The sequence below is a fragment of the Motacilla alba genome, chromosome 6 (assembly GCF_015832195.1).
Source record: "Motacilla alba alba isolate MOTALB_02 chromosome 6, Motacilla_alba_V1.0_pri, whole genome shotgun sequence".
Taxonomy (NCBI): Eukaryota; Metazoa; Chordata; class Aves; order Passeriformes; family Motacillidae; genus Motacilla; species Motacilla alba.
This window is the reverse complement of record NC_052021.1, coordinates 33281935-33304328: the sequence shown is the minus strand read 5'-3', so window position 1 is coordinate 33304328 and position 22394 is coordinate 33281935. Positions and strand designations below refer to the sequence as shown.

At 45.6% G+C, this 22394-nt stretch overlaps 1 protein-coding gene across 2 annotated transcripts in view; it reads left to right on the top strand.

The window, feature by feature from the left end:
- The window catches only part of ADAM12 (ADAM metallopeptidase domain 12), a 181017-nt gene that overhangs the window by 7863 nt on the left and 150760 nt on the right, over positions 1-22394 (top strand). For both annotated transcript variants that reach the window (XM_038141010.1, XM_038141009.1), the window contains exon 2: positions 9951-10084. In XM_038141010.1, coding sequence (XP_037996938.1) covers positions 9951-10084 — 134 coding nt within the window. The remainder of the gene's footprint in view (positions 1-9950; positions 10085-22394) is intronic.

Genomic DNA, 22394 nt, shown 5'->3' with positions numbered 1-22394 from the left:
AGGGGAGGAGTTGGAGAGGAGCGCTGGACCTGGATTTTCACATAATTATGTGGACTCATTGCTGAGAAGTGAAGATATATTTAGTACCTTTTTCTCTGCCCTTGGAGCTGGGTGGATTCCTTGCGCTTGTAAAGCACAGGTTATTATTTCTCTGCCTCGGTAAGTGTTTTTGGCTGGTACAGGAGGGTGCAAGGCTGAGTTCATAATCAAAAACAAAGATCTGTGGGGCTCTTTGGGGAAGAAGCAGCAATTTAGGAACAAGCAGATATGTCCCAGAGTTGAGATGGGCCATCTTTGACTCTGGCAGCTTGGAAATACCTGAGGGAAAGGCACTGTGCAACCCTTGAGGATTTCATCCATTTCATCCTGCCTGTTCTTACAAGAGGGAAGGGCTGGGCCAGTTGATACAGAGCGGATCAGGGCTTGGAAAAGAAGCAGCTGAAAGCAAGATTTGCAGCAGGAGAACAGAAGTTCTCCTAAGCTGCTGTGTCATGGACTTTCCAAAGGTCCTTTGGGTTGGAATCTTGCATTTCTGACTTGCCCTCTTCTGTGAACTCCAAGCCCTGAGCTCTTCCATGGGGGGAACCTCTGGATCCTCCCCCATGACCCACTGTGCTGGAATGCCCTTTCCTTCAGAGCTTCACTGCTTTATTTCTCTATATTTTGAAATGTTCTCTTCTAGGAAAAAAAAGAGAACTCTGTCTTTGGACTGCTCCTGAATAGTAATTCCTCAGTCAAACATAACAGCATCCCAAATGAGGCTGGACAGCTGTTTCCCAAATATATCCCTGTACATATTCTATACACATCATAAAGCTGGGTTTGGGTTATTTGAAACGTTCTGCAGGCTCCCTGCCCCCTCCTGCAGTCAATGGCAAATGTTGTTCTCCCAACTCCACTTGTCACATTTTGTTCTGGAGAACAGGGAGGATATTGAGATATACTGGCTTCCCTCCTTGACTGCATTTCAATATGTATTCTGTATAATGAGGGCCCAAATCCTTCTGCCATTACTTATGCTTTAATCACACTGTGCTCTGCCCAGATTGCTTTAATCGCATTTGCATCAGCAGGAGTTGCTCTGTGATGAGCAATATTTCATCTGCAAACAGAGCAGACACATCTCAGGCACTCGAGGAGGAAGGGGCTGCCTGGCCAGGGTTTGTGCAGCACAGCTCTCCAGCGAGGGATGGTGCAGCATCCTGATTGGAGAAATAGATTTTCAGGAATTAGAAGGAACAAAGCTATTTTTATAGGTTGTTGGGTTTTTGGTTTGGTTTTTTTTGTGTTTTTTTTTTTTTTGGTTGGTTGGTTGGGGTTTTTTGTTTGTTTATTTTTGAGGGGTTTTATTTGCTTTTGTTTGGTTGGGGTTTTTTGTTTGGTTTTGTTTTGGTTTTTTTGGTTTTGGGTTTGGTTTTTTTTTTGGACCTGTCAAGTGTGATAGCTCCCTTTTAATTTTCTACTGAATGGCTTTTTGGCATGTGTTATCTGCTGAGAAACGCCCGGTGCAGAGCCATCATTTTGTACTTCAGCCATGACATTACTCTAGATGAGAACTGAAAAGTTATATAGATATTACACCAATATATAAACCATGTGTGTTAGGAAGACAAGTTCAGTTTTGAAATATTTGCCTTAGCTATGCTTTTCACTTTCAATCTGTGCCAAACATGTGCTTGAATGACTGATGGAGTCATATGGTTCCCTGAATAAAGCACTTTATTGTGCTCAGACTTGGAGCCTTCCAACAGTTGTATTACAGAAGCTTGAAGATTAAGATGATCCAACTGCTTAGGGGGTATGTCCCACAAGGAACATTTTAGTCTTTCTTTTCTTGTCCCCCCCCTTCTCTATTTTTTGTCTTTCTCTGTGCCATCAGTTTGTTCAGCTGCTGGGGCAGTGACATTGACCACAGAGAGTTTGGTGGAGGAGAGCAGCAAGTCACCTCCAAATTTCAGCTTTCCCTGCCGTGTCCACATTGAAATGTTGAACACATGACATATTCCAGGCAGTTTGTGGGATTTCATGGGGGAGGGGGGGAGGGCTGTTCCCTGTCACTGATTATTTCATCAGCAGGATCAGACTCGGGGAAGGAGTAACTGTGCATGTGCAAGTGATGACAGGAGGTAGATCTGAGAATTATAAAGCCCAAATATTGAAAGCCATGTTTTTAATGCTGTTCAGTTAATGGGGATCAGGGAATCTCAACCCTCCATTTCTCATCCTGGTGTGGATCACTGGTGATGCTGCAGAGCTTCATCTTTACAGACCCATCAAGCTGCAGACAGGATCTTTTCCCGTTAGAAGCCAAAAGAACAGAAAATTAAATTCAGAAATGCATGGAGTCATCTTGTTGCTGCCTCTCCTCAGGCTCATCAAAGACCTTTGCTGACTTCTCATGTTTGAAAAATTTTTGTACACTAGTAGTAATTTTGCAGTGTGTAAAAAAGGCAAAATGCCAGCTCAAGAAGATCCATGGAATTAGTTGCTTTCCGAGGGTTACTTGTGCTTAAATGCCTGAGGTCTTAGGTTTGGGAGTTTGGGAGAAGGGAGAAAACAAGTAAAACTTTGTGTGTAGTTTTCCCTCTTTTTTTTTTTAAATGGCTTATTTTCCAAGCAGGCCATGAAAGGAGTAATTTTCCTGAGTTTTTTAGAAATAATCAATGTACCCCTTAGAGGAGCAAAGGTTAGCTGGGAAAATAATTCATGATTTTGAACTAATAAAAACTTTACTGCAAGAGATAAGAGTTTTACTTGTGCACAGTCAAATCTTGCCCAGGCTTTTGTGCTTATAAATAAAGGAGGGCAGAGTCTGGTGCTGTGCTGCCTTTTATGAAGCTGTGGAAGTGCTGGAAATGGGATAAGGGGAAGCACCATATCAATGTGGTGATTTTTGTCTTTCTTTCAAGAGGGTGTCTATGTCCTCAGCTGGTGGATGTAAAATTACATCAAAATTTTGATGTAAAATTTAAGCTGTTGCTTCTTTGACCCCGTGCAAGTCTCAGGGCTGGCTTTGTTTAACCATTATGCACTGGAAATCTGGTACTGGTTTATTTTCTAGCATTTGCACATATTATTAAGAGATATAATTACAGTTTTCATTTTTTTTTTGTATTAGTGCCCAGGGAGGTTGTGGATTCCCATCCCGGAAAGTGTCCAAGGCCAGGTTGGAGCAGCCTGGGGTGGTGGAAGGTTCCCTGTCCATGGCAGGGATGGAATGGGATGAGCTTTATGGTCCCTTCCAACCCAAACCATTCTGCAATTCTGTGATTTTATTAAGTACCAATTTGTTTTTCCTGCCACAGGCACCATTTTAGGTGGTTTGAGTCACGCCTGTGCCTGGATAATGTTTAACTTGGGTAAGGTTTTGGCTTTTGCTGGAAGGTGGAGTGAAATAGAGGACTGGAATCACACACCCCCAGACCTTGGCCACAGAGTTGGATAATTGACACTTTATTTTTGGCATGATATAATCTGACCCCTGATGTTGACAATTTCCATTTAAAGCAAGTTGGTTTTTCTTTTCTTGGTGGACAAGAGCTGGATGTGATCCTCTGTGCAATTCTATACTGGAAACCTATCTCACTTTATGTATAGGCACTTTATACTCCTGCCATCTATAAATGTATCAGCACTGGCAAGATAAATACCAAGAGGCATAGAGAGCTAAGGGACAATCATGGGTCCTGTCACCTTTGGTTTTCTACATTATGTAAAATAATTCTTCTAGTTCCCTTCTTGTAATTCAGACTTTCCACTTCCCTGCTCTCCCTGGCAGCCTTTCCAAGCTACCAGCTCCAGGCTCAATTCATCTTTTGTGAGTGCAGGTGAGGAGAAATGCCCCCAGCATTCCAGATGGGTTTCTCTCCCCAGCTCTCAGGATTAACTTGGATCTCTGGCACTCCCTGGAAACACTTCTTTTGATGCAGCATTATCAGTGTTATCCTCAGTACCATGCGTGGGTCATTCTGGTGTCGCCTGCTTTGAGGAGCAATGGTAGGAGCAGAAATCCTAATTATCCCTAAGGGTACAACCTTCCTGGGTTTAACCCCGTGCTCCAGCCTGCAGGTCATTGTGTTCTTTGTAATATTCCTCTGTGCAGTCATATCCCACCTCTGAGCACCGGATTTCAGGAGGACTCTTGAGTAAAGTTTGCTGATAAAAATACAGAGTGATCCTAATGTACTTTCTTACTGAGCCATGGTTAAACCCTTCCCTTGCCTGGTTGTGGGTGCTGTGTTTGTGGGCAGCTTCCAGTTCTTACCCTTTTTCACTTCCATAAACTTCCATAAACTTACCCTGTTTCACTTCCCTAACTTCCTAAAGTTCCTAAGTTCACCTCCATCTTGAAGGACAAGACTTGGTCCTCCCGTCTCAGTGTTTTAAGTGTGGGATTCACATTCTCTGAACCTGAGAGAAGCAGAGGAGAGAATGATCACAACAACTCTTATCTCATTTGCTGCTCCTGTGTTTGTGCCCAGGTGGAATGCATTGTGGAAGATTGTTCACCTGAAGGAATTTGCTTGATTGGATTCTGCTGTGAGTGTTGTGTTTTCTTGAGCAATCTCTGAAAGCTGTTGGCCAGGAGACAGTCACAAGACTTTGTTCAGCTTGTGCAGTTGTAGTTTAGATGTAGTGTAATACAGTATAGAATAATTTAGTATAATAAAGTAATTAATTAGCCTTCTGAAATCATGGAGTCCTCCTCGTCCTTCCTCCTGCACGTCGGGGGTCCTGCTAATACAGTATGTAAGCTTGGGAATTTTGGATAAAAAAATTCTGGTTTGACTTTTTCTGGATGTGGCAGAAGAATCATCCCAAAGGAGAGAAAAGCCCTGATGGGGGGATAAAGCTCTTTCCCACCTGCTGGGCCCCCAGGCAGCAGTGGTGGCTCTGGGGGTACCTCAGGAGCTGGCACAACCCCAGTGCCAATGGCTGAGCCAGTGCTGGCTGCAGCCAGGTGTAAATCCCTTCCTCCAGAGCCAGGAGGGACCCACCCAGGTCATGGATGCACAAACTGAGAGCTAAACTGAGGAAGCTGAAGAAAATGAGGAGGGAAATGGATAAAGGATGTCCTTCCTGACTTCCAGGGCATTGCCTGTGGCACAGAGCCCTGCCATTAGCTGATTCCAGTTTGCAGAAAGATTACTCTGTTCCATTGTTCTTTTCAATCCAAAGATTATTCCGGTGCTTTGGGTGTTCTGCTGCAGAGAAAAACGAGGACAGGCTGTGACTTAGGATTTTGAGCCAGTTTTTTGTAGGAAAGGTAACGCAAGGATAATTTAATTTAATCTTTTTTTATTCCCCCACTTCTGTAATTTTCATAGCTCAGCAGTAAGTGCAGGAGGGGGGACATGAGGGGTGCTTGGGGACAGTGTGAGGAGGCAGAGCTGCAGTCTGCGATGGAAATGGACACCACACATGGGACCTTGGCTGGGCTTTTGTGAAGCTCTGGGCATGTGTCAGTCCTTGAGCACCTCGTGACTGATGGAATCCTGGAGCCTCTCTCCTGTGAGGAAAGGCTGGGAGAGCTGGAGAGGAGAAGGCTCCAGGGAGAGCTCAGAGCCCCTTGCAGGGCCTGAAGCGGCTCCAGGAGAGCTGGAGAGGGACTGGGGACAAGGCATGGAGGGACAGGGCACAGGGAATGGCTTGAAGCTGGAAGTGGGTAGGTTTGCATGGGATACTGGGAAGGGATTCTTGGCTGTGAGGGTGGGCAGCCCTGGCACAGGGTGCCCAGAGCAGCTGGGGCTGCCCCTGCATCCCTGGCAGTGCCCAAGGCCAGGCTGGATGTGGCTTGGAGCACCTGGGACAGTGGGAGGTGTCCCTGCCATGGCAGGGGTGGCACGGGATGATTTGACAGTCCCTTCCAGCCCAAACCTTTCTGGGACTCTCTGAGCCATGTTATTCAGGGTGCCCCTGTTCCTATGTGGGACCAGAAGGGGCCGATCCCCAAGGGGAGGGAAGCTCAGCAGCACATCTGACTCCTCTGTAAATCTGTCTAAATGTGTAAGAGATGGATGTGTTGGAGATGATGTTGTTTATAAACCAGCCCAGGTCTGACTCCTGTCCTGCTCTCTGCTGGGGGGGCACGACCAGCCCTGGCAGCAGCCTTGGGGTGTGCATTTAGTGGGACATACTCTGATTTCCTTGCACTTAATCCCATTTTATGCAGAGCTACTCAGCACTGGGTGCATTCACCTCTTTGTTTGTCATGAGGACAAATAAATTGCCCTGCCTCACTAAAAGCTTATTAATTTCAAGTAAATGCAAATCTGGAGGGTGTCTGGGTTGTTTCAGGAGGCAGTGGCCGCTGAGCAGAGATGTCACATCAACGTGCTTGGAGTTTATTTTGCGCAGGGCTTGGAGGAACTGAAATAAAAAGCAAAAAGATGAAAACCATTCTTAACTTCTTTGCCAACAAGCCCTTGTATGATACAGTGCAAAGCAGAAAAGTTGTAGAAGTACATGGCAGATGAAAAATACTTAAGCCACACAAAAGTCACTGACAGGTAACATCTACTCATCTCACTATTTGTACAAAGTAGCTTTTATATTACTGAGGGGAAAAAAGAGAATAAAGGGCATTGCATCAGCTTGTGGGCTGCTTGTGGATCAAAAGCAATACCTTCAGTGCAGGCTGAAAATAGAAAACAGACACAACTGTGAGGTTTTTCATGTGAAAAAGTGGGAGACGAGCTTGCGTCAGGAAGAACTGGACAGGATTTCACTGAAATGGAAAATAAGTAGGTGAGTAAGTAGGTGCATGTGACACAAAAGATAGGAAACCTGGGTCTAATCTAACTTTCTGGTATTGCAGATGGCCTGATTGTCTTCTCCTCTCGTGACACATTACCGAAATTTGAATTCTCTGATTTCAATTATTACACTATTTATACTGCTGTAGTACCAGGAGTCCCTGTAGAGAAGAGGCCTCATTATTAATGGAACACAAACAACTCTAATGGTTCAGCTTCAAAGAAACCCTCCTGAAAGTGGGGAAGGGAGATGCAGAGTGGCAGAGAGGAAATACCAGCACGTCTGTGTGCACGAGGAGCTGCAGCCCTGGGAGCTGGGGGGTGGTTTTGGGTGATGGAAACCCTTCCTTGGTGCAGATGTTGGGCCCATCCCACGGCTCCTCTCCTGGTGCCCCCGGGATGCCCTTTGGGAGGGCTGGGTTTGTGCTCAGAGATGGGTCCCAGCACCAGCAGAGGAAAGCTGGGGATGGGTTTTGTTCAGATGCTGTGCAAGGACTGGGTGAAGTGTCCCTGACTGGGATGGATTCCTTGGTGACTCCAGCTCAGGTGAGGGCCAAAGGCTCTCCAGGGTACCAGGACCTATCTCACCTTTGTACCCACCTGGTTTTATCCCATTTCCCCCCAAGTTTCCTGCACTATTTCTGCTTTTTTTTTTTTTTTCATCTGACTCTCTCCTTACATTTTTTTGTGGGATTTTCCCTCCTGATGTAGAATATTCCTCTCCTCATGTCCATGTGCCATTGCTCAGTGGCCTTTCTGATCTCTCCTACCCAGGATAAGTGTGGGTTGCTCTTCCAGGCTTCCCTTCTTTTCTTATTTTTATAGATAAGATTGCAATCCCTTATTTTCTGCCCCCTGTTCTTTGAATCAGGCTGCAGAAACTTATTTAAAGGATTTACCCATTTATCTTCCTTATCCTTTTTTTTTTTTTTTTAATTTAAAGACGGGGTTAGAGTTTATTTATCAGCTATAGAGGTTTCTTTATTTTGCAGTCTTTCAGAAATATACCCAGTCCATAAATATAATGAAATTTCATGAGAAAATCATTATTTGATATACAAAAGGCACCGTGCTGTGCTTATATCACACTGAGGGCAGCTGGGACTTAAGCAAGTGCACGATGCATGTGCCCAAATTATCTCCAGAATGAGGCCCAAAATTGGGCTGCACTGCTTCCTCAGCCTTCCACAGGAAGCTGTGATTTTTATCACACCCAATAATTTAAATAAAAACATTCAGATAAGCAGCCAAGTATCTGGCTCAGGGAAAGCAACTAGACAGAAATTGATCTCGTGTTTTATAAATGCTGTGGCTTCAGAAGGTTTGCAAACCCTGAAGCTTGTCTGCTTTGTTTCCCCCCAAATAAATTATCTTTTCCAATAAAGATATAACTGCTGCCTATAAACCTGTCTTGATGTCTGTCTCCAGACTATCAACACTTCTGCACAATGAGCCTTTTCAGCAGATAAATAAGCACGTGTGGCAGATTAAATTTGCTCGTTGTAACCTTGCTTTGTTATGCGCCACGAGCATCACTTCATTGGGATGGAAAAGGAGTGGCAAAACTGAACCACACTTGGTGTGGCTTTTCCTCCCTTCTCCCAGTGTATTTTTATAGCTGCTGCACTTCCAGACCAGGCTGGCTGTTTAGGGAATAACACATCTGTGCACCAATGCTGATCCCCTCCCTTTTTTCTGCTGTTTTGGGTAATGCTGGGAAGTTCATGCCCTGCAGGATGGTCAGGAAAGGCCCATGGAGGAGTATCAGAGGGGCTTTGATGTTTCCATGGCAGCTCCATGGTGTCAGACATGGTGGAAGCCGTGCAGACAATGCATCCATGGGAGGATAAGGATCCTCCAAGGGGCTCTGAAAACTTGGATCTCATGACACTTTCAGAATGCAAATCCTACAGAATAATAGAAGGGCCTGAGTCATTTAATCTGTGTGGTTGAGATTGCTCAAGTGGGCCAAGGAGAAAGGAGAGCAGGGCTGGAGCCAAACTTTTCTCATTTTGCTGAGATATGCTTCATAAATTCCTGCTCTGAGCAGGGAGCTTCCTGCCTGATAATGAGAATAAAGGCTTGGAGTTCTGTCTCTAGACCCTCCCAGGATGATGAGATGGTGTCTTATGTGCCTCCCCAGGGGACAACCAAATCTTGGGCCAGCTTTGGATCATCTCTTCTAAAGGCTGACACTGTGTCCTCCCAGCCCTCAGTCACTTGGGCTGCATTAAAGGGGTGTAAGAACTCTGTATAACAAACAACTTTCCTCTCTCCAATATATTTTATCTTTTTATCTTGTGAGGTGGTTTTTTTGTTTGGGTTTTTTTTGGGTTATGGTTTGATTTTTTGTTGTTGTTGTTGTTTGGTTTTGTTTTTTTGGGGTTTTTTTTGGTGTGTTTTAGGTCAAGTGTTGTATTTTTAAAAGCACATTGAAAAAGACCAGATTTTATTTCTGCTCACATTGGCTTAGCCATGATGACAGCACAGATGTTTTTAAGCTAATCCTAACAGTGATTAAATGGGGCTAATTCTGCTCAGAATATGACTCTTCATCCTTCATGAGAGCATTAGGTGAGCACACAGAGTGTGGCAAACCCCAGCAGAGTTTTGACTATCCTGTGGCACCTGGAAGCCATCCCTGTCTGCTCTTTGATTTATTCTCAGCTATTTTTCCAGCTCGTGTCCTGTGATATTGGTTTTAGGGCTCTGCCTGGACAGGCACAATGCCATTAATGTGTTTAGGGAGAGGAAAACCACTTGATAAATGCTGCATGCAAACAGCTTTTTGACCTGGTGGTATGAATGGAAGTCATCTGCCTGTGTAGGAGTAGAGTGTTATTTCAATGAGTTTATCTTCTCTTTCTCTTCCAGACCGTTTTTTTCCCCCACTAATGAGACTGTGCATCCTCCACCATGATCTCCTTGCATCCTGATACCTCTGCTCTTAATGTGCAGTCTTTGTCTTCTGCTGCCACCATCTAATCCCCTCCAACTCTTCCCCCTGAACCCCTCTGATTTCACAGATTATCTCTGAAATTCCTGTAGGTTTTGACTCTGGCATGACAAGTTTCATGTTTAATCCTTTTCCTGAATTATTTCCTTTTGAATATGCTGCCAAGTCCCTCACATACCGAGGTTCACGTTGCCAGATGCTCTTCCCAGCTAACCTGAAGTGCTTCTCCCTGTCCTTAGGTGAGAATGTGGACAGCAGAGTGGAGTCCCCGAGGCTGCAGGTGTCAAAGGACCAGCCCAAAGATTATGAGATAACGATTCCCTTCCTTTTGAATGGAGAGCAGTGGAGACCAGTGAATGGCTTTAATTCCAAGGTTAGTCTTCATTTTGCCTATTTGTTTATTCTGAGCTGTGAAACAATTTAAAGGCTGTAGGGGGAATTTAATGCACTTTCACCCTATAGGTTTTAAGAGTGTTTTTATATCGTTGTTGCCACATGTCTGAAATTCTTGCTTATTTAATTTAAGAAATGGATAAGGGTTTTGGTTGAAATGAATACCTTTTTCCTGCAGAGATGCATTCTTCTTTCTGATGGCAGAAATGAAAGTTTAGAGTGAAATAATAACAATTTAATTGCTTGAGATTCTGTCGTGCAACAGCAAAAGGAAAACTGAGGGAGGGGCAAGCACACCAAGCAGGTTTGTTTGGTGAATACAGTCTGACAGCAAGGAATTTAGGGAGCAGTGGAAATAATGTTGCTGTGCTGGCTGCAGCCTGGGGCATTATCTGGGCTTCATTATCCCATGGGAGACCCCCAAATTCCATCTCTGTGCTGGTCTGGGAGCGAGGGGTGACTGTCCCTTCACACTCTGCTTCCCCCTTCCTAACAAGGGCAGGATCTGCCCTGCCTCTGAGATTGTTTCCCCTCTTGACAGGCCCTTATAAGCTTTGCTCCTTTTTCCCCCCAGACATTTCTGAATATATAGGAAGCTGCACTTAGGGAAAAAAGGCTGGGTTTTATCTCCTTCTTGAAGTATGAAGACAATTTGTTGGTTATTATCACCAAATGTATCCTGGGAATCTCTTACCCAGCCTTTTAACTCAGGTCCAGTTTGATTCCAGCTCACTTTTTATGTCATTCTTTAAATTATCTTAATGAGGAAGGGAAAAAGTTTTTAAATAGTTAAAAAAAAAGAGGGAAGAAAAAAACCAAAGAAAAACAATTCAAAAAGCCCAGAGAGCCAATTAGAAACAGCTTTTCTTGCTGGACTGGGAAAGTATTCCATGGAGAAATCCTGCTTGACTGCTGCCACTGCTTGCAGGACGTGGCTTTGGATCACGTTGCTGATTGACACAAGTAGGTGTGAAAAGATATTTCCAAACAAGGGCTCTGACTTTCAAAAAAAGCTTGTCTAGATTAAAATTGTTCCTTCTTCTCCTCTGTCCCTTCCTAAATAGGAGAGGAGGGCCAGGCCCAGTTCTGAATCTGTGCAGTGATGAAAGGGATATCAGAGTGGGTGCAGAATGGCTTATCTTGGAGAGATAACACAGATGGCTTGGTCCTAGATGTATGTGCAACTCTATTTTTAGATTATTTAATTAGAAACAGGCATTCTCCATATAGAGAGAGGCCTTTTAGCTACTCACTGGAGCTCTCTGAGAGAGTTACAACCCAGTATCACTCTGTGAGTAATGATAATGTGATTTATATTGTTAATTTGTTTCCCAGAATTACTTTCAGTTTAAGATGAACACTAGAAAAGATTTGTGGCTTGGTAGAAAGATCCACGTGCTGTATCAGCACTTTTTTTTTTCCCTTTGAATACTTCTTTTCCATGGAAACTTATAAATTAAATACACAAAAGTGCACATCAGGCTGTGGGAAGAACAACAGCTTCAGTGGTAGAGGAGAAGGGTAATGAATAGCTTGTCACATAAATATTGATCAAAAGCACAAAAGTTAAATACTGCTGGATTTGATGGCTAAATGAGATCTATTGTTCTTCAACTCGTTTCAAAGTGTTCCTCTGTTTTATTTAATTGTATATGAAGTCAAGAAAAGTATGTACTTGTAAGAGGGGAATGGTATTGCAATAGGATATACGGTAAAATAAATAATGGAGTGGCTATAAAAATGCCAAGGGATTAAAGTTATTTGTGTACAGATAATTGCCTGGCAATGATGGCCCCGTTCCCCCATCCTTTCACTGTAAATACTCCTGCTTAACAATTAGTCCCTGGGAAAGCACACTCATCATTTAGTGCAGCCTTCTCTCCCATCTTGGAGATAAAGCTGTCCTTTTATTTACCCCAGGAGTCGCTGCAGTATCTGTTGGAATCTCTCACTTGGAATCTGTCAGCAGTGATTATTAAGCTAATGACTTTCTCTTCGAGGGCCCGTACACTGTGCAAAAAAAAGTGAGATAATTCACACAGTCTAATGGCACAAACACACGGGACTGCTCAGCAGCAGTGAGGAAATTCCATTTACTGGGGGAAAAAAATAGAAAAATTGCAAATCTCTATCCAGATTTTACTTTAATACACTTGGGATGTGCTTTTTCAAGGACATCTCGTCATTTAGGCGCCTCCTATGAAAATTTAAATTAGTGACAGGCAAACCCCAATTTTAAAATCGGACATGTAATTAAATTATATTGAAAGAATCTTGGGTTTCCTGAGTGTAGATAAAGTGTTTTGTGTCTGCAGAGAACTGATCATTAACTGGGCAAGTCAGTTTTTCTCTCCACCTTCCCCAGCCCAAGTCAAAGCTCTGTGAAACCAAGGCCAGGATTTCATGGTGGCACCATTTTAGAAATGTTGCTTTTTTCCTGTTTAAAAGATGCCCAGCCTGATGCCAGCACTTTCTGTAGAATTATGGAATCCTTTAGGCTGGAAAATACCCCCAAGGTCATGGAGTCCACCCTTTGGGCACCACCTTATCCATTAAACCACAGCCCTGGGTGCCACATCCAGTCATTCCTTTAAGACTTCAGGGATGGAGACTCCAGCACTGCCCTGGGGAAGCCTCATCCAATTCTTATCCACTCTTTCAGTAAAGAATTTATCCTAATATTCAACCTGAGCACAACTTGGGGCCTTTTCCCCTTGGCCTAGCAGCATCCTGGATTGGGAAGAACATTTGAAAAATAAAATCTAGACACTTAAGAGAAATTTCTATGGAAATAGAACGGTGTGATGCTGTTTGTTTAGTTGGGGTTGCTAACATTTCTCCTGGCATCTTTTTTTTTGTTTTCCAATTCAGAAAATGGATCATTTTCAGTGGGAATATTTTACTGGTACCTAATTCTTCTATTAACTGGATATAATATTCACTTGCCAACCCTGAGCAGGCTGCTAAAATGAGTGGCTGCTATTTTGAGTGTCCAGTTGTTGCTGCTGAGGAGGAAATGCTGCCTTTGGGGCCGTGTGGCAGGATCGGGCCTGAAGGGTTGTGCAACATCACCCCGGGCTTCAAGCAATAGCTGCCCATATTCCCTGCAGATGTGATTTCCCCCTGGCCTGAAGTTTTGTGTGCATTACAGCATGTGTTGATAGGTCATTATACATTAGAGCTCCAGTTGTCCTTCCACTTCTCTTTTTTCATTTGCTCAGCACTTTGAGTTCTGTGTTGATTGCCACCCCCCACCTCAGCGCTGGCTTTAAACACACAAGGGTTGGGTTCTATTTTTCTTAAATATTTCTAAGGTTTGAACAAAATGCTTTCATTTTATATTATTTAAGTGCAGCAGGAAAAACCCCTCTTCCCCCCCCACATATTTCCAGCTGAATATTTTTCTTCCAATCTTGGCTCGCGATTCACAAATCAAGCCAAGTTTGATGAGAGTTTGGGTAAGTGATGTTTTAGTACACAGAACACTTTAGGGAAGATTTTTTTTGAAGACCATCTGTTTGGCTTCAGCTTTTATCCTCACACCCTGTTAGGGACACAGAGGGCTTGGTGTGTGCCAGATCCCTGCAGCACAGGAGCTCTGGGTCAGGTAATATCAGTGGTGTTATTCCGGAGCCTGCACTCATCTCTCCTCCAGGGGAGACAAGAGCCAGGCAGGAGATGTTTCACGTGGGCATTAAGGGGCTTTTGGCTCCATTTCTGTGCTTTCAGGGTCAGCACTGTGGGGAAATGCTGCCTGGCAGGGCAGGCATGGAGAAGCTGCAGTGTGGCATTGCCCTGGGCTGGCACTCGTGTTCCCAGAGGGACACACATTAGTGGATTTGGCTTTGGACCCAGGGTTTGGTCCAGATTGGAAAATGCATGAAGTTCCTGAGAAATGGAAAGCATTTTGGGAGGGTTTGGTGTGATCAGCCATGCAGGTAAACACAGAAGGCTCAGGGTGGGGCAGTGGTCACTCAGCTGTGGGGTTTTCTCTGCTCCTGTCTGTGTAGGACCTGCCATCCCATTGCTGGCACCTGCAAGGACTCAAAGAGAATCAGGACCAAGTGCTTTGAAAGATTTAATCCTCTCAGTTTTCTAAAATCACAGGTGCAAGTTAGGTGCAGCTTTCCCTACCAGGGGATATTTTGTACATTTTGATGAGGATGGATCTTTTGTAATCCCCATCTCTGTACCTGTCCAAGTGCAATATGAACCTGTGGGTGCTCCACTCAGGGTACAGCTGCCATTCATAAAAATAAATGGGCAGGTATTTGAGGACCTGCAGCCAGGAGCTGAGTGTGTGGTTCCTAAAAAACCCTATGAGAAGCTGGAAAGCCCTGAGATGCTCGAACTTGATTTGGGTTTGCAAGTTGCCAGCCCAGGTTGCTTTCATACGATGGAATTTCCAACAGGGATTTTGATTTTTGATGTTAAATTTGGGGGATATGTAAATGAATGAGCTAAATTTGCTGTGTGACTTCTTTAAAATAATTAACTGTTGGAAAGTAGCTGTGCACAGTCTGCCTGTCACTGGGTTAGACCCTTAATCCACCTGGGTCACTGTGAGCCTCATGGGACTTTTAAAATACTGTCACTGGCCTCAATATATAAACATAGACTGGAAAATTCTCCTCTCCCCCACCTTGCAGAGAGTGAGACCTCTTGTTCTGTGGCTTCCCCCACCCCAAGAGATTGGGGTTGTGTTGGAGTTTGAGACAGGCAGAGGAAAAGAAAGAAAGGTGCCCATGGTGTGCAGAGAGGATGGCAAGACCTGCAGGACATTTCCAGCTCTCACTCCAACTCCAGTGACTTCTAAATCCAAATAAATCAGAAATTCTTCTCCCCTCTGGGGAGGGGGCAGTGGATTCAGGGATCAGTAACACTGCTTTGCCAAGCTGAAGTGTTCAAAGCCAGATTCTGAGCTCGTGTGAATCTGTTTCCTTCCCTTGCCTGGACTGGAATAAATCAGGGCTGCAAATTGAAATCTTAAAGAAGGGTTTTTTAAAAAAGGGAGAAAGAAAGATGAGAAGGCAGAGTTCCTTTTCTTGTAGCAACACTCTTTTTTTCTTTCTTGGTGTTATGTTATGCTTTGAATATAAACTCTAGCAATGAAATGCGAAGATAAAGATGAAAGCCAGCTATAAAATATATATTTAGACCATATTTCTTCTGGTTTTTAAGTGTGCACTTGTCACAGCTCTAAGACTGTGCATGTGAAGTGGCAGAGGATTACCATTGCCTGCTGCTTAGCATGCATTGCGTCTCCCTTTGCTCCTGAAGAAGCAGCTTTTGCATCCCTACCTGCCCCATTCCCAAGCACTGTGCCATGCATTGTATTCAGGAGCAAACATCAGAATCTTGGTTCTTTGTGTGGAATTCTGGGCACTGATTATGTGAATCTCAGTCTGAAATGCTCTGCTACCTATAAAAGTATCATCAGCTCTGACAGTTGTTGGTTATCTTTATGATTCTCCAGATTTATCACATCTATTGGGTATTACACTGATGCTTTTCACCTTTTTGCATTTTTTTTTATGCCTTCACTCTAAGGTCCTAGTTCAACATCTACTAAAATTGGGAATTTTTTTTGCCTTTGAGACAAAATACCATTGGCAAGAAGAGAAAATAACTTTAAATTTGTTTAAAAGCCACCATAATGATGCTGGATATTCACATTGGGAGCTGCAAGCTGGCAGAAGGGGCAAAGGCAGTGATAGCCAGGGTGTTATTCAGAGTCTTGGTCTCCACGTCAGTTCCAGTTTTATTAGAAACTTATTGGGGCATCACACAGACTCACAGAATCCTGGAATGGTTGAGCTTGGAAAGGACCCTAAAGTTTGTATTTTTCTTCCTCCTGCCATGGCAGGGACACCTTCCACCATCCCAGGTTGCTCCAGCCTGGCCTTGGGCATTTCCAGGGATCCAGGGGCAGCCAGAGCTGCTCTGGGCACCCTGTGCCAGCCCACCCTCCCAGGGCAGGTCTCTGTGCTGGTTCCCATTTCCCCTCTTTGCTGCACCCCTTGTGTGACTCTCACAGGCTTTGATACACAGCTGAGAGGCTCACTCTGTCAGATAATTAATTTAGAGCTCAGCGTTTTCAAGAGCAAACCCATTCAAGTTTATTTCATAACTGGCATAGCCTTCGTGCAAGTGATAATTGTTTATATTCCCTTCAACCGAGCCTCCTGCTGTTCCTTTTCATTTGAAATAATTACCAAAGTTTAGACTTCCAGACAATTGTATTAAGGGGAATCATACAGTGCTGCTTAAACAAGGCTTTGAAGGCTGAGAGGACAGCTTTCATAGCTCTTTTACATGGTTGTTTTACATATCTTGAGAGAGAGAGGCATAACCAGAATTTATAGTGCTCTCCATATTTTTTATGACTCATGAGCATCGACTATAAGAGGCAGAGCTGTGCTCTCTCCACAAGCTGTGTCATCAGCTGGGAATGCAGCTTGGCACAGGCAGAGGAACAGCACTAATCCTCCACAACCTTCCCTGGGAGATCCTCTCCTTGAGCCTTTAATTAATAACCTGGAAGTCATTAATTTAATAGCCTGGTAAACAATCTGATATTTCTTTTGCTTTTCCTTATACACATACTCCTGCCTTGTAGGGCCACTCTGAGGAGTAATTAGGGGAAATATGCTCTGTTAGTTAATAACTCTTCGTGTGCTTGTTTAATTTGGAAGCAGCAGAAGTTTTGCATGGACACAATCAGGGAAGGGAGCGTGGCACCTCCTCTGGCAGTCAGGGAATTTCTGTGTCCCAGTGAGCCAAAGCAGCTCAAAGCCACCCCTCTCACCTCACCTCGTCCAAGAGGAGGAAAACATGTTCCCTGCCTCCCATCCAACCTCGTTTCACCAATTGATCCATCTGATAATTTAATTCATGCCATTTTTTTAGAAATGCTGGTAGGTGTGTCCTGGTTCCAGGGACTTGCTGGAGCTCACACAGCAGCTCCGGGGCTGAGAAATTCCTGGAGCTGGGACCACCAATGAGAACTTGGTGTTGGTGATTGAGTGGGGAAAATTCTTTTCTCTGCACTGAATCAGTGCCCTGGTTCCAGCTAGATACACGAGGATTCATTTCCTGCCTGAGCCACTTGGGCATACTGGGAAGTGTGAAGCGACTGGGATTCATCCCAGAAAAGAGTCCATTGCATTTTTAGCCTAAGTGATACAGCGTGTTCAGTTTGCAAAGCTCCGTGTGAGCCTTCGTGCTCAGGTATTATTGGAAGTGCTGGGTGTTTTAAAGGACAGAAAATGGAGAGCTTTGTAGGAACAAGCCTCCAGACACCTCCTGCTCTCCGTGGGGGTTTGCAGCCTTCCGTAGGGTGAAATTCCCCTTCATCAGCTTCTATCATGCTGAGCTGCTGGAGGAATTCTGTCATACTTGGCCAGGGGAGATCCCCAGTGATATAATGGTGGGGAGCTCTGCCTCCCAGTACCAGCCCTCGTGGCCAGGGGCTCTGCAGAGGGTTTGCTTGGGACCCACCAGCTATGAGGTAGTGTCTCAGATCCGAGCTCCAGCAATCCTTCAAAAGCTGATGGGGCTGAAGCAATCCACTTTTGAGTTTTCAGACTGGCATTTCAAAGGAAAAAAAAAACCAACCCCACAAACAAACAGGTCATGCTTTCTGCAATAAAACAGGGGGGAAAATGTTTTGATTTTAGTGATGCAGTTCACGTTAGCAGCCCTTTAATGTGGGATTAAAATCTAAACCTAAGTTCCTGCCTTATGCTGGGTTTGTAAAGTGCTTGTACCGAGGCATTTTCATATTGAATTAATTTAGCTTATACTTGGCTATTTCACGTCTCTTGCAACAGATCTTGCGAGTGTAAGGTATGAATTTCAGTGCTGGATTAAAAGAATGCTTTGCTTTCCAGCTCTGAGCATGTGATCAGTTTTTTGGGTTTTTTTACAGGCAGGAGGAGAATCTCCCTCGTTCTCAAATCCTATTGTGAGTGCCTTGGGTCAGACTAAAGCCCAGACTAGAGCAGGCTCTCTCCCACCCCTGGTACCAGGAACGTGCAGCTCCTGCAAGGAGTTCTTTGTGGACTTGGAACAGCAGCAAAACTTGGGGCTGTTCCAAGGACTGAAATCCTCTGAGCAGGGGAAACCACGTGCTGCTGACATATTTTGTGATGAAGACCCTTATTTCAGAAAGCCACAGTAAATTGAGTTGTTCTCAGTTTGTATTTTAAGGGTGAAGAAGTAAATTGAGCTGGTCAATCCACTGAGTCCTACAGCTAACAAGCCCAGTGCCTTTGTTGTTGAATTATAATTCTATTTCAATGTGATTTACTCAAGCCCCAGTTGATTTACCTCTTCTATAGGAATATTTCTCATTTTTCAGAATTGTAATGAGGAGTCATAGAGGTTATATGCAGTTTAAAGCCTGATAAAAAATAATTAGGATTGATAATAAGGCTTTTTAAAATGCAGCAGGAATATCTTGACAATAAAAGGCTTTCAAGGTGTTGGTATTTTTCTAGAAATAAAATGACTGCCAAAAACCTCTGCCAGCTGCTTTCAGAAAGCTTGTGTAGATGAGGTAAAATTATCTGTATCATTTTGGTATTGCAGCAGAAAGTTGGTGTTCAGTTTTCATCTCGTGGAAATCTTGTGTCCCATTTGTGTGGTGTCTTTCCTCAAGGACACAGCTCTAAAGCAAAATGGAGCTTTTGGAGCTGAATATTGCAATTTCCAGCCTGGCAGAGGTGGTGGGGAGAGGGAGCTTGGAGAGGCTGGGGGTGAAATCCTTGTGAGATGCATTTCCACTGACTACTGTGTGCGAGGAGGGGCTGCTGCCAGAGCCTGCGGGGTGCTCTGGACTTGATCAAGGATGTGCTGGGGCTGTTTCTGTGTCCCCATAACTGTGCTGGTGGCCCTGTCTGGGGCTGTTTCTGTGTCCCCATAACTGTGCTGGTGACACTGGTCTGGGGCTGTTTCTGTGTCCCCTGTAACTGTGCTGGTGGCCCTGTCTGGGGCTGTTTCTGTGTCCCCATAACTGTGCTGGTGACGCTGGTATGGGGCTGTTTCTGTGTCCCCATAACTGTGCTGGTGACAGTGTGCTGGGGCTGTTTCTGTGTCCCCATAACTGTGCTGGTGACAGTGTGCTGGGGCTGTTTCTGTGTCCCCATAACTGTGCTGGTGACGCTGGTATGGGGCTGTTTCTGTGTCCCCATAATTGTGCTGGTGGCCCTGTCTGGGGCTGTTTCTGTGTCCCCATAACTGTGCTGGTGGCCCTGTCTGGGGCTGTTTCTGTGTCCCCATAACTGTGCTGGTGACACTGGTCTGGGGCTGTTTCTGTGTCCCCTGTAACTGTGCTGGTGGCCCTGTCTGGGGCTGTTTCTGTGTCCCCATAACTGTGCTGGTGACGCTGGTATGGGGCTGTTTCTGTGTCCCCATAACTGTGCTGGTGACAGTGTGCTGGGGCTGTTTCTGTGTCCCCATAACTGTGCTGGTGACAGTGTGCTGGGGCTGTTTCTGTGTCCCCATAACTGTGCTGGTGACGCTGGTATGGGGCTGTTTCTGTGTCCCCATAATTGTGCTGGTGGCCCTGTCTGGGGCTGTTTCTGTGTCCCCATAACTGTGCTGGTGGCCCTGTCTGGGGCTGTTTCTGTGTCCCCATAACTGTGCTGGTGACACTGGTCTGGGGCTGTTTCTGTGTCCCCTGTAACTGTGCTGGTGGCCCTGTCTGGGGCTGTTTCTGTGTCCCCATAACTGTGCTGGTGACGCTGGTATGGGGCTGTTTCTGTGTCCCCATAACTGTGCTGGTGACAGTGTGCTGGGGCTGTTTCTGTGTCCCCATAACTGTGCTGGTGACAGTGTGCTGGGGCTGTTTCTGTGTCCCCATAACTGTGCTGGTGACGCTGGTATGGGGCTGTTTCTGTGTCCCCATAATTGTGCTGGTGGCCCTGTCTGGGGCTGTTTCTGTGTCCCCATAACTGTGCTGGTGGCCCTGTCTGGGGCTGTTTCTGTGTCCCCATAACTGTGCTGGTGACACTGGTCTGGGGCTGTTTCTGTGTCCCCTGTAACTGTGCTGGTGGCCCTGTCTGGGGCTGTTTCTGTGTCCCCTGTAACTGTGCTGGTGGCCCTGTCTGGGGCTGTTTCTGTGTCCCCATAACTGTGCTGGTGACGCTGGTATGGGGCTGTTTCTGTGTCCCCATAACTGTGCTGGTGACAGTGTGCTGGGGCTGTTTCTGTGTCCCCATAACTCTGCTGGTGACACTGGTATGGGGCTGTTTCTGTGTCCCCATAACTCTGCTGGTGACACTGGTATGGGGCTGTTTCTGTGTCCCCATAACTGTGCTGGTGACACTGGTCTGGGGCTGTTTCTGTGTCCCCTGTAACTGTGCTGGTGGCCCTGTCTGGGGCTGTTTCTGTGTCCCCATAACTCTGCTGGTGACGCTGGTATGGGGCTGTTTCTGTGTCCCCTGTAACTGTGCTGGTGGCCCTGTCTGGGGCTGTTTCTGTGTCCCCATAACTGTGCTGGTGACACTGGTATGGGGCTGTTTCTGTGTCCCCATAACTGTGCTGGTGACAGTGTGCTGGGGCTGTTTCTGCCCAGTCCCCAGCCCTGCTGGTGGCACTGCCTGCTCTGAGGTGTGTGTGCTCTCACTGCCACAGCAGCTGAGCACAGTGGTGGTGGCTCTGCCCCTGGAGCCAGGCAGGGCTGCTGTCCCTCCCGTGTCACGTCAGGATGTGTCCAGCTCTGTTTAGGTCCCCAGCTCTGTCCCTGCCTTTTGATGCTCTGCCCAGCTCCGAGAAGTGAATGTGTTGTTTCCCCTGGAGCTGCAGCCACGCTCAGGAAAGGAGGAGCTCCTCAGTCCTGCCCTCATTCCTCCTGCCTCAGGATCAACTTTTTTTGGCTTCTGTTGCATGACCTTGTTCCCCCTTCCTCTTCTGGCCCTCTCCTCCAGCAGGGTGGTTCCTTGGCAGGGTTCATCTCCTCTTTTGTTCCTCCTCTCTGCACTGACCACATCCTTTGAGGAGCATTCCCTGCATAAAAATGGTCTTTTTGGGGTGAACCTGCCAAGCCCTTCCCAGCCAGTCATCGTTGTCTGGAGTGATTCCTGGAATCACAGAATGGTTTGGCTTGGAAGAGATCTTAAAGCTCATCTCATTCCATCCCCTGCCATGGGCAGGGACACCTTCCACTGTCCCAGGGTCCTCCAACCTGGCCTTGAACTCTTCTAGGAACGGGGCAGCTACAGCTCTGCCTCCTTCTGAGGTGGCAGCATTTTGCATTCTGAGTTGAAATGAAACCTATAAATAATTTTAATATTTAGAAGAATTTTACTAGCTGAGACCACCTCAGCGAGCACAGGAGCAAAGATTTTTACCTAAAGCTGCTGCCTGGGGACGACAGGGTCAGATCTTCTCTGAGCTGCCCAATTTTTGTTGATTTTTTGGTGGATGTTGTTTCCTGGCACGTTTCATCCCTGGCATTGCTGGGCATGGCAGGCTCCTCCAGGCAGCAGTCTTGGGTGCAATCCCACCTTGGTGTCCTCCATTATTCACTCGAGCTTCACCCATTGCCTCCTCTCTGCTCTTTGCCTGTGAGGTACAGCCTGTCCTGGGACAGGAACGCTGCTGGCAAGGGGCAGGGAGGCAAAAGCTCTGAGATGTGAGAACTGGGACAGCCAAGAGCCTCCCTGCCCCAAAAAAGGGCCCTTGCCCTGGCAGGGCTGAACCTGCCTTGCAAAGGAGGTTCTGGACACGGATCTGCTGCAGGAAAAGTCAACAAGAGGAATTTTGTCCTCAAAGCAACTCCAAACCTGTTCCTGCGTTAGCATTGCCCACTCCCTCCAGGAGAAAGAGTGGGATCCCTAAATTCAGTGTATCCGACAGAAACTGCCTCTCTCTTGGTTTCAACAGACAGAAACGTTGTTGAAACCAGACTTTTTTTGGCATTTACTGGCATTACTAAGAAAGAGTTGGCCAGGAAAGCTGGCAGAAGGAGATGGGTTGGAGAAGCTTTAAAGATTTTTTTTTTCCTATAAAATGAATATCCAGAAGCTGTGTAACTGTAATTTTTTCAGTTTGAAAAGTGTATAGAAAGACAACATATACACATTTCTGCCTGAAATACCATCTAAGCTGGCTGTGCCCTCCAAATACTTTTCCCTCAATTAAAAAGATGGGGGGAAAAAATAAAAAGAAACGACAAAACAAAACAACACCTCAGGAAATCCCTAGAATGTTTATTCAGGAACAGAGCAGCCTGTTACAATCATTAGCTTGCAAAGGTATTTCTGTTATAGTCAGAGGGCAAAGTG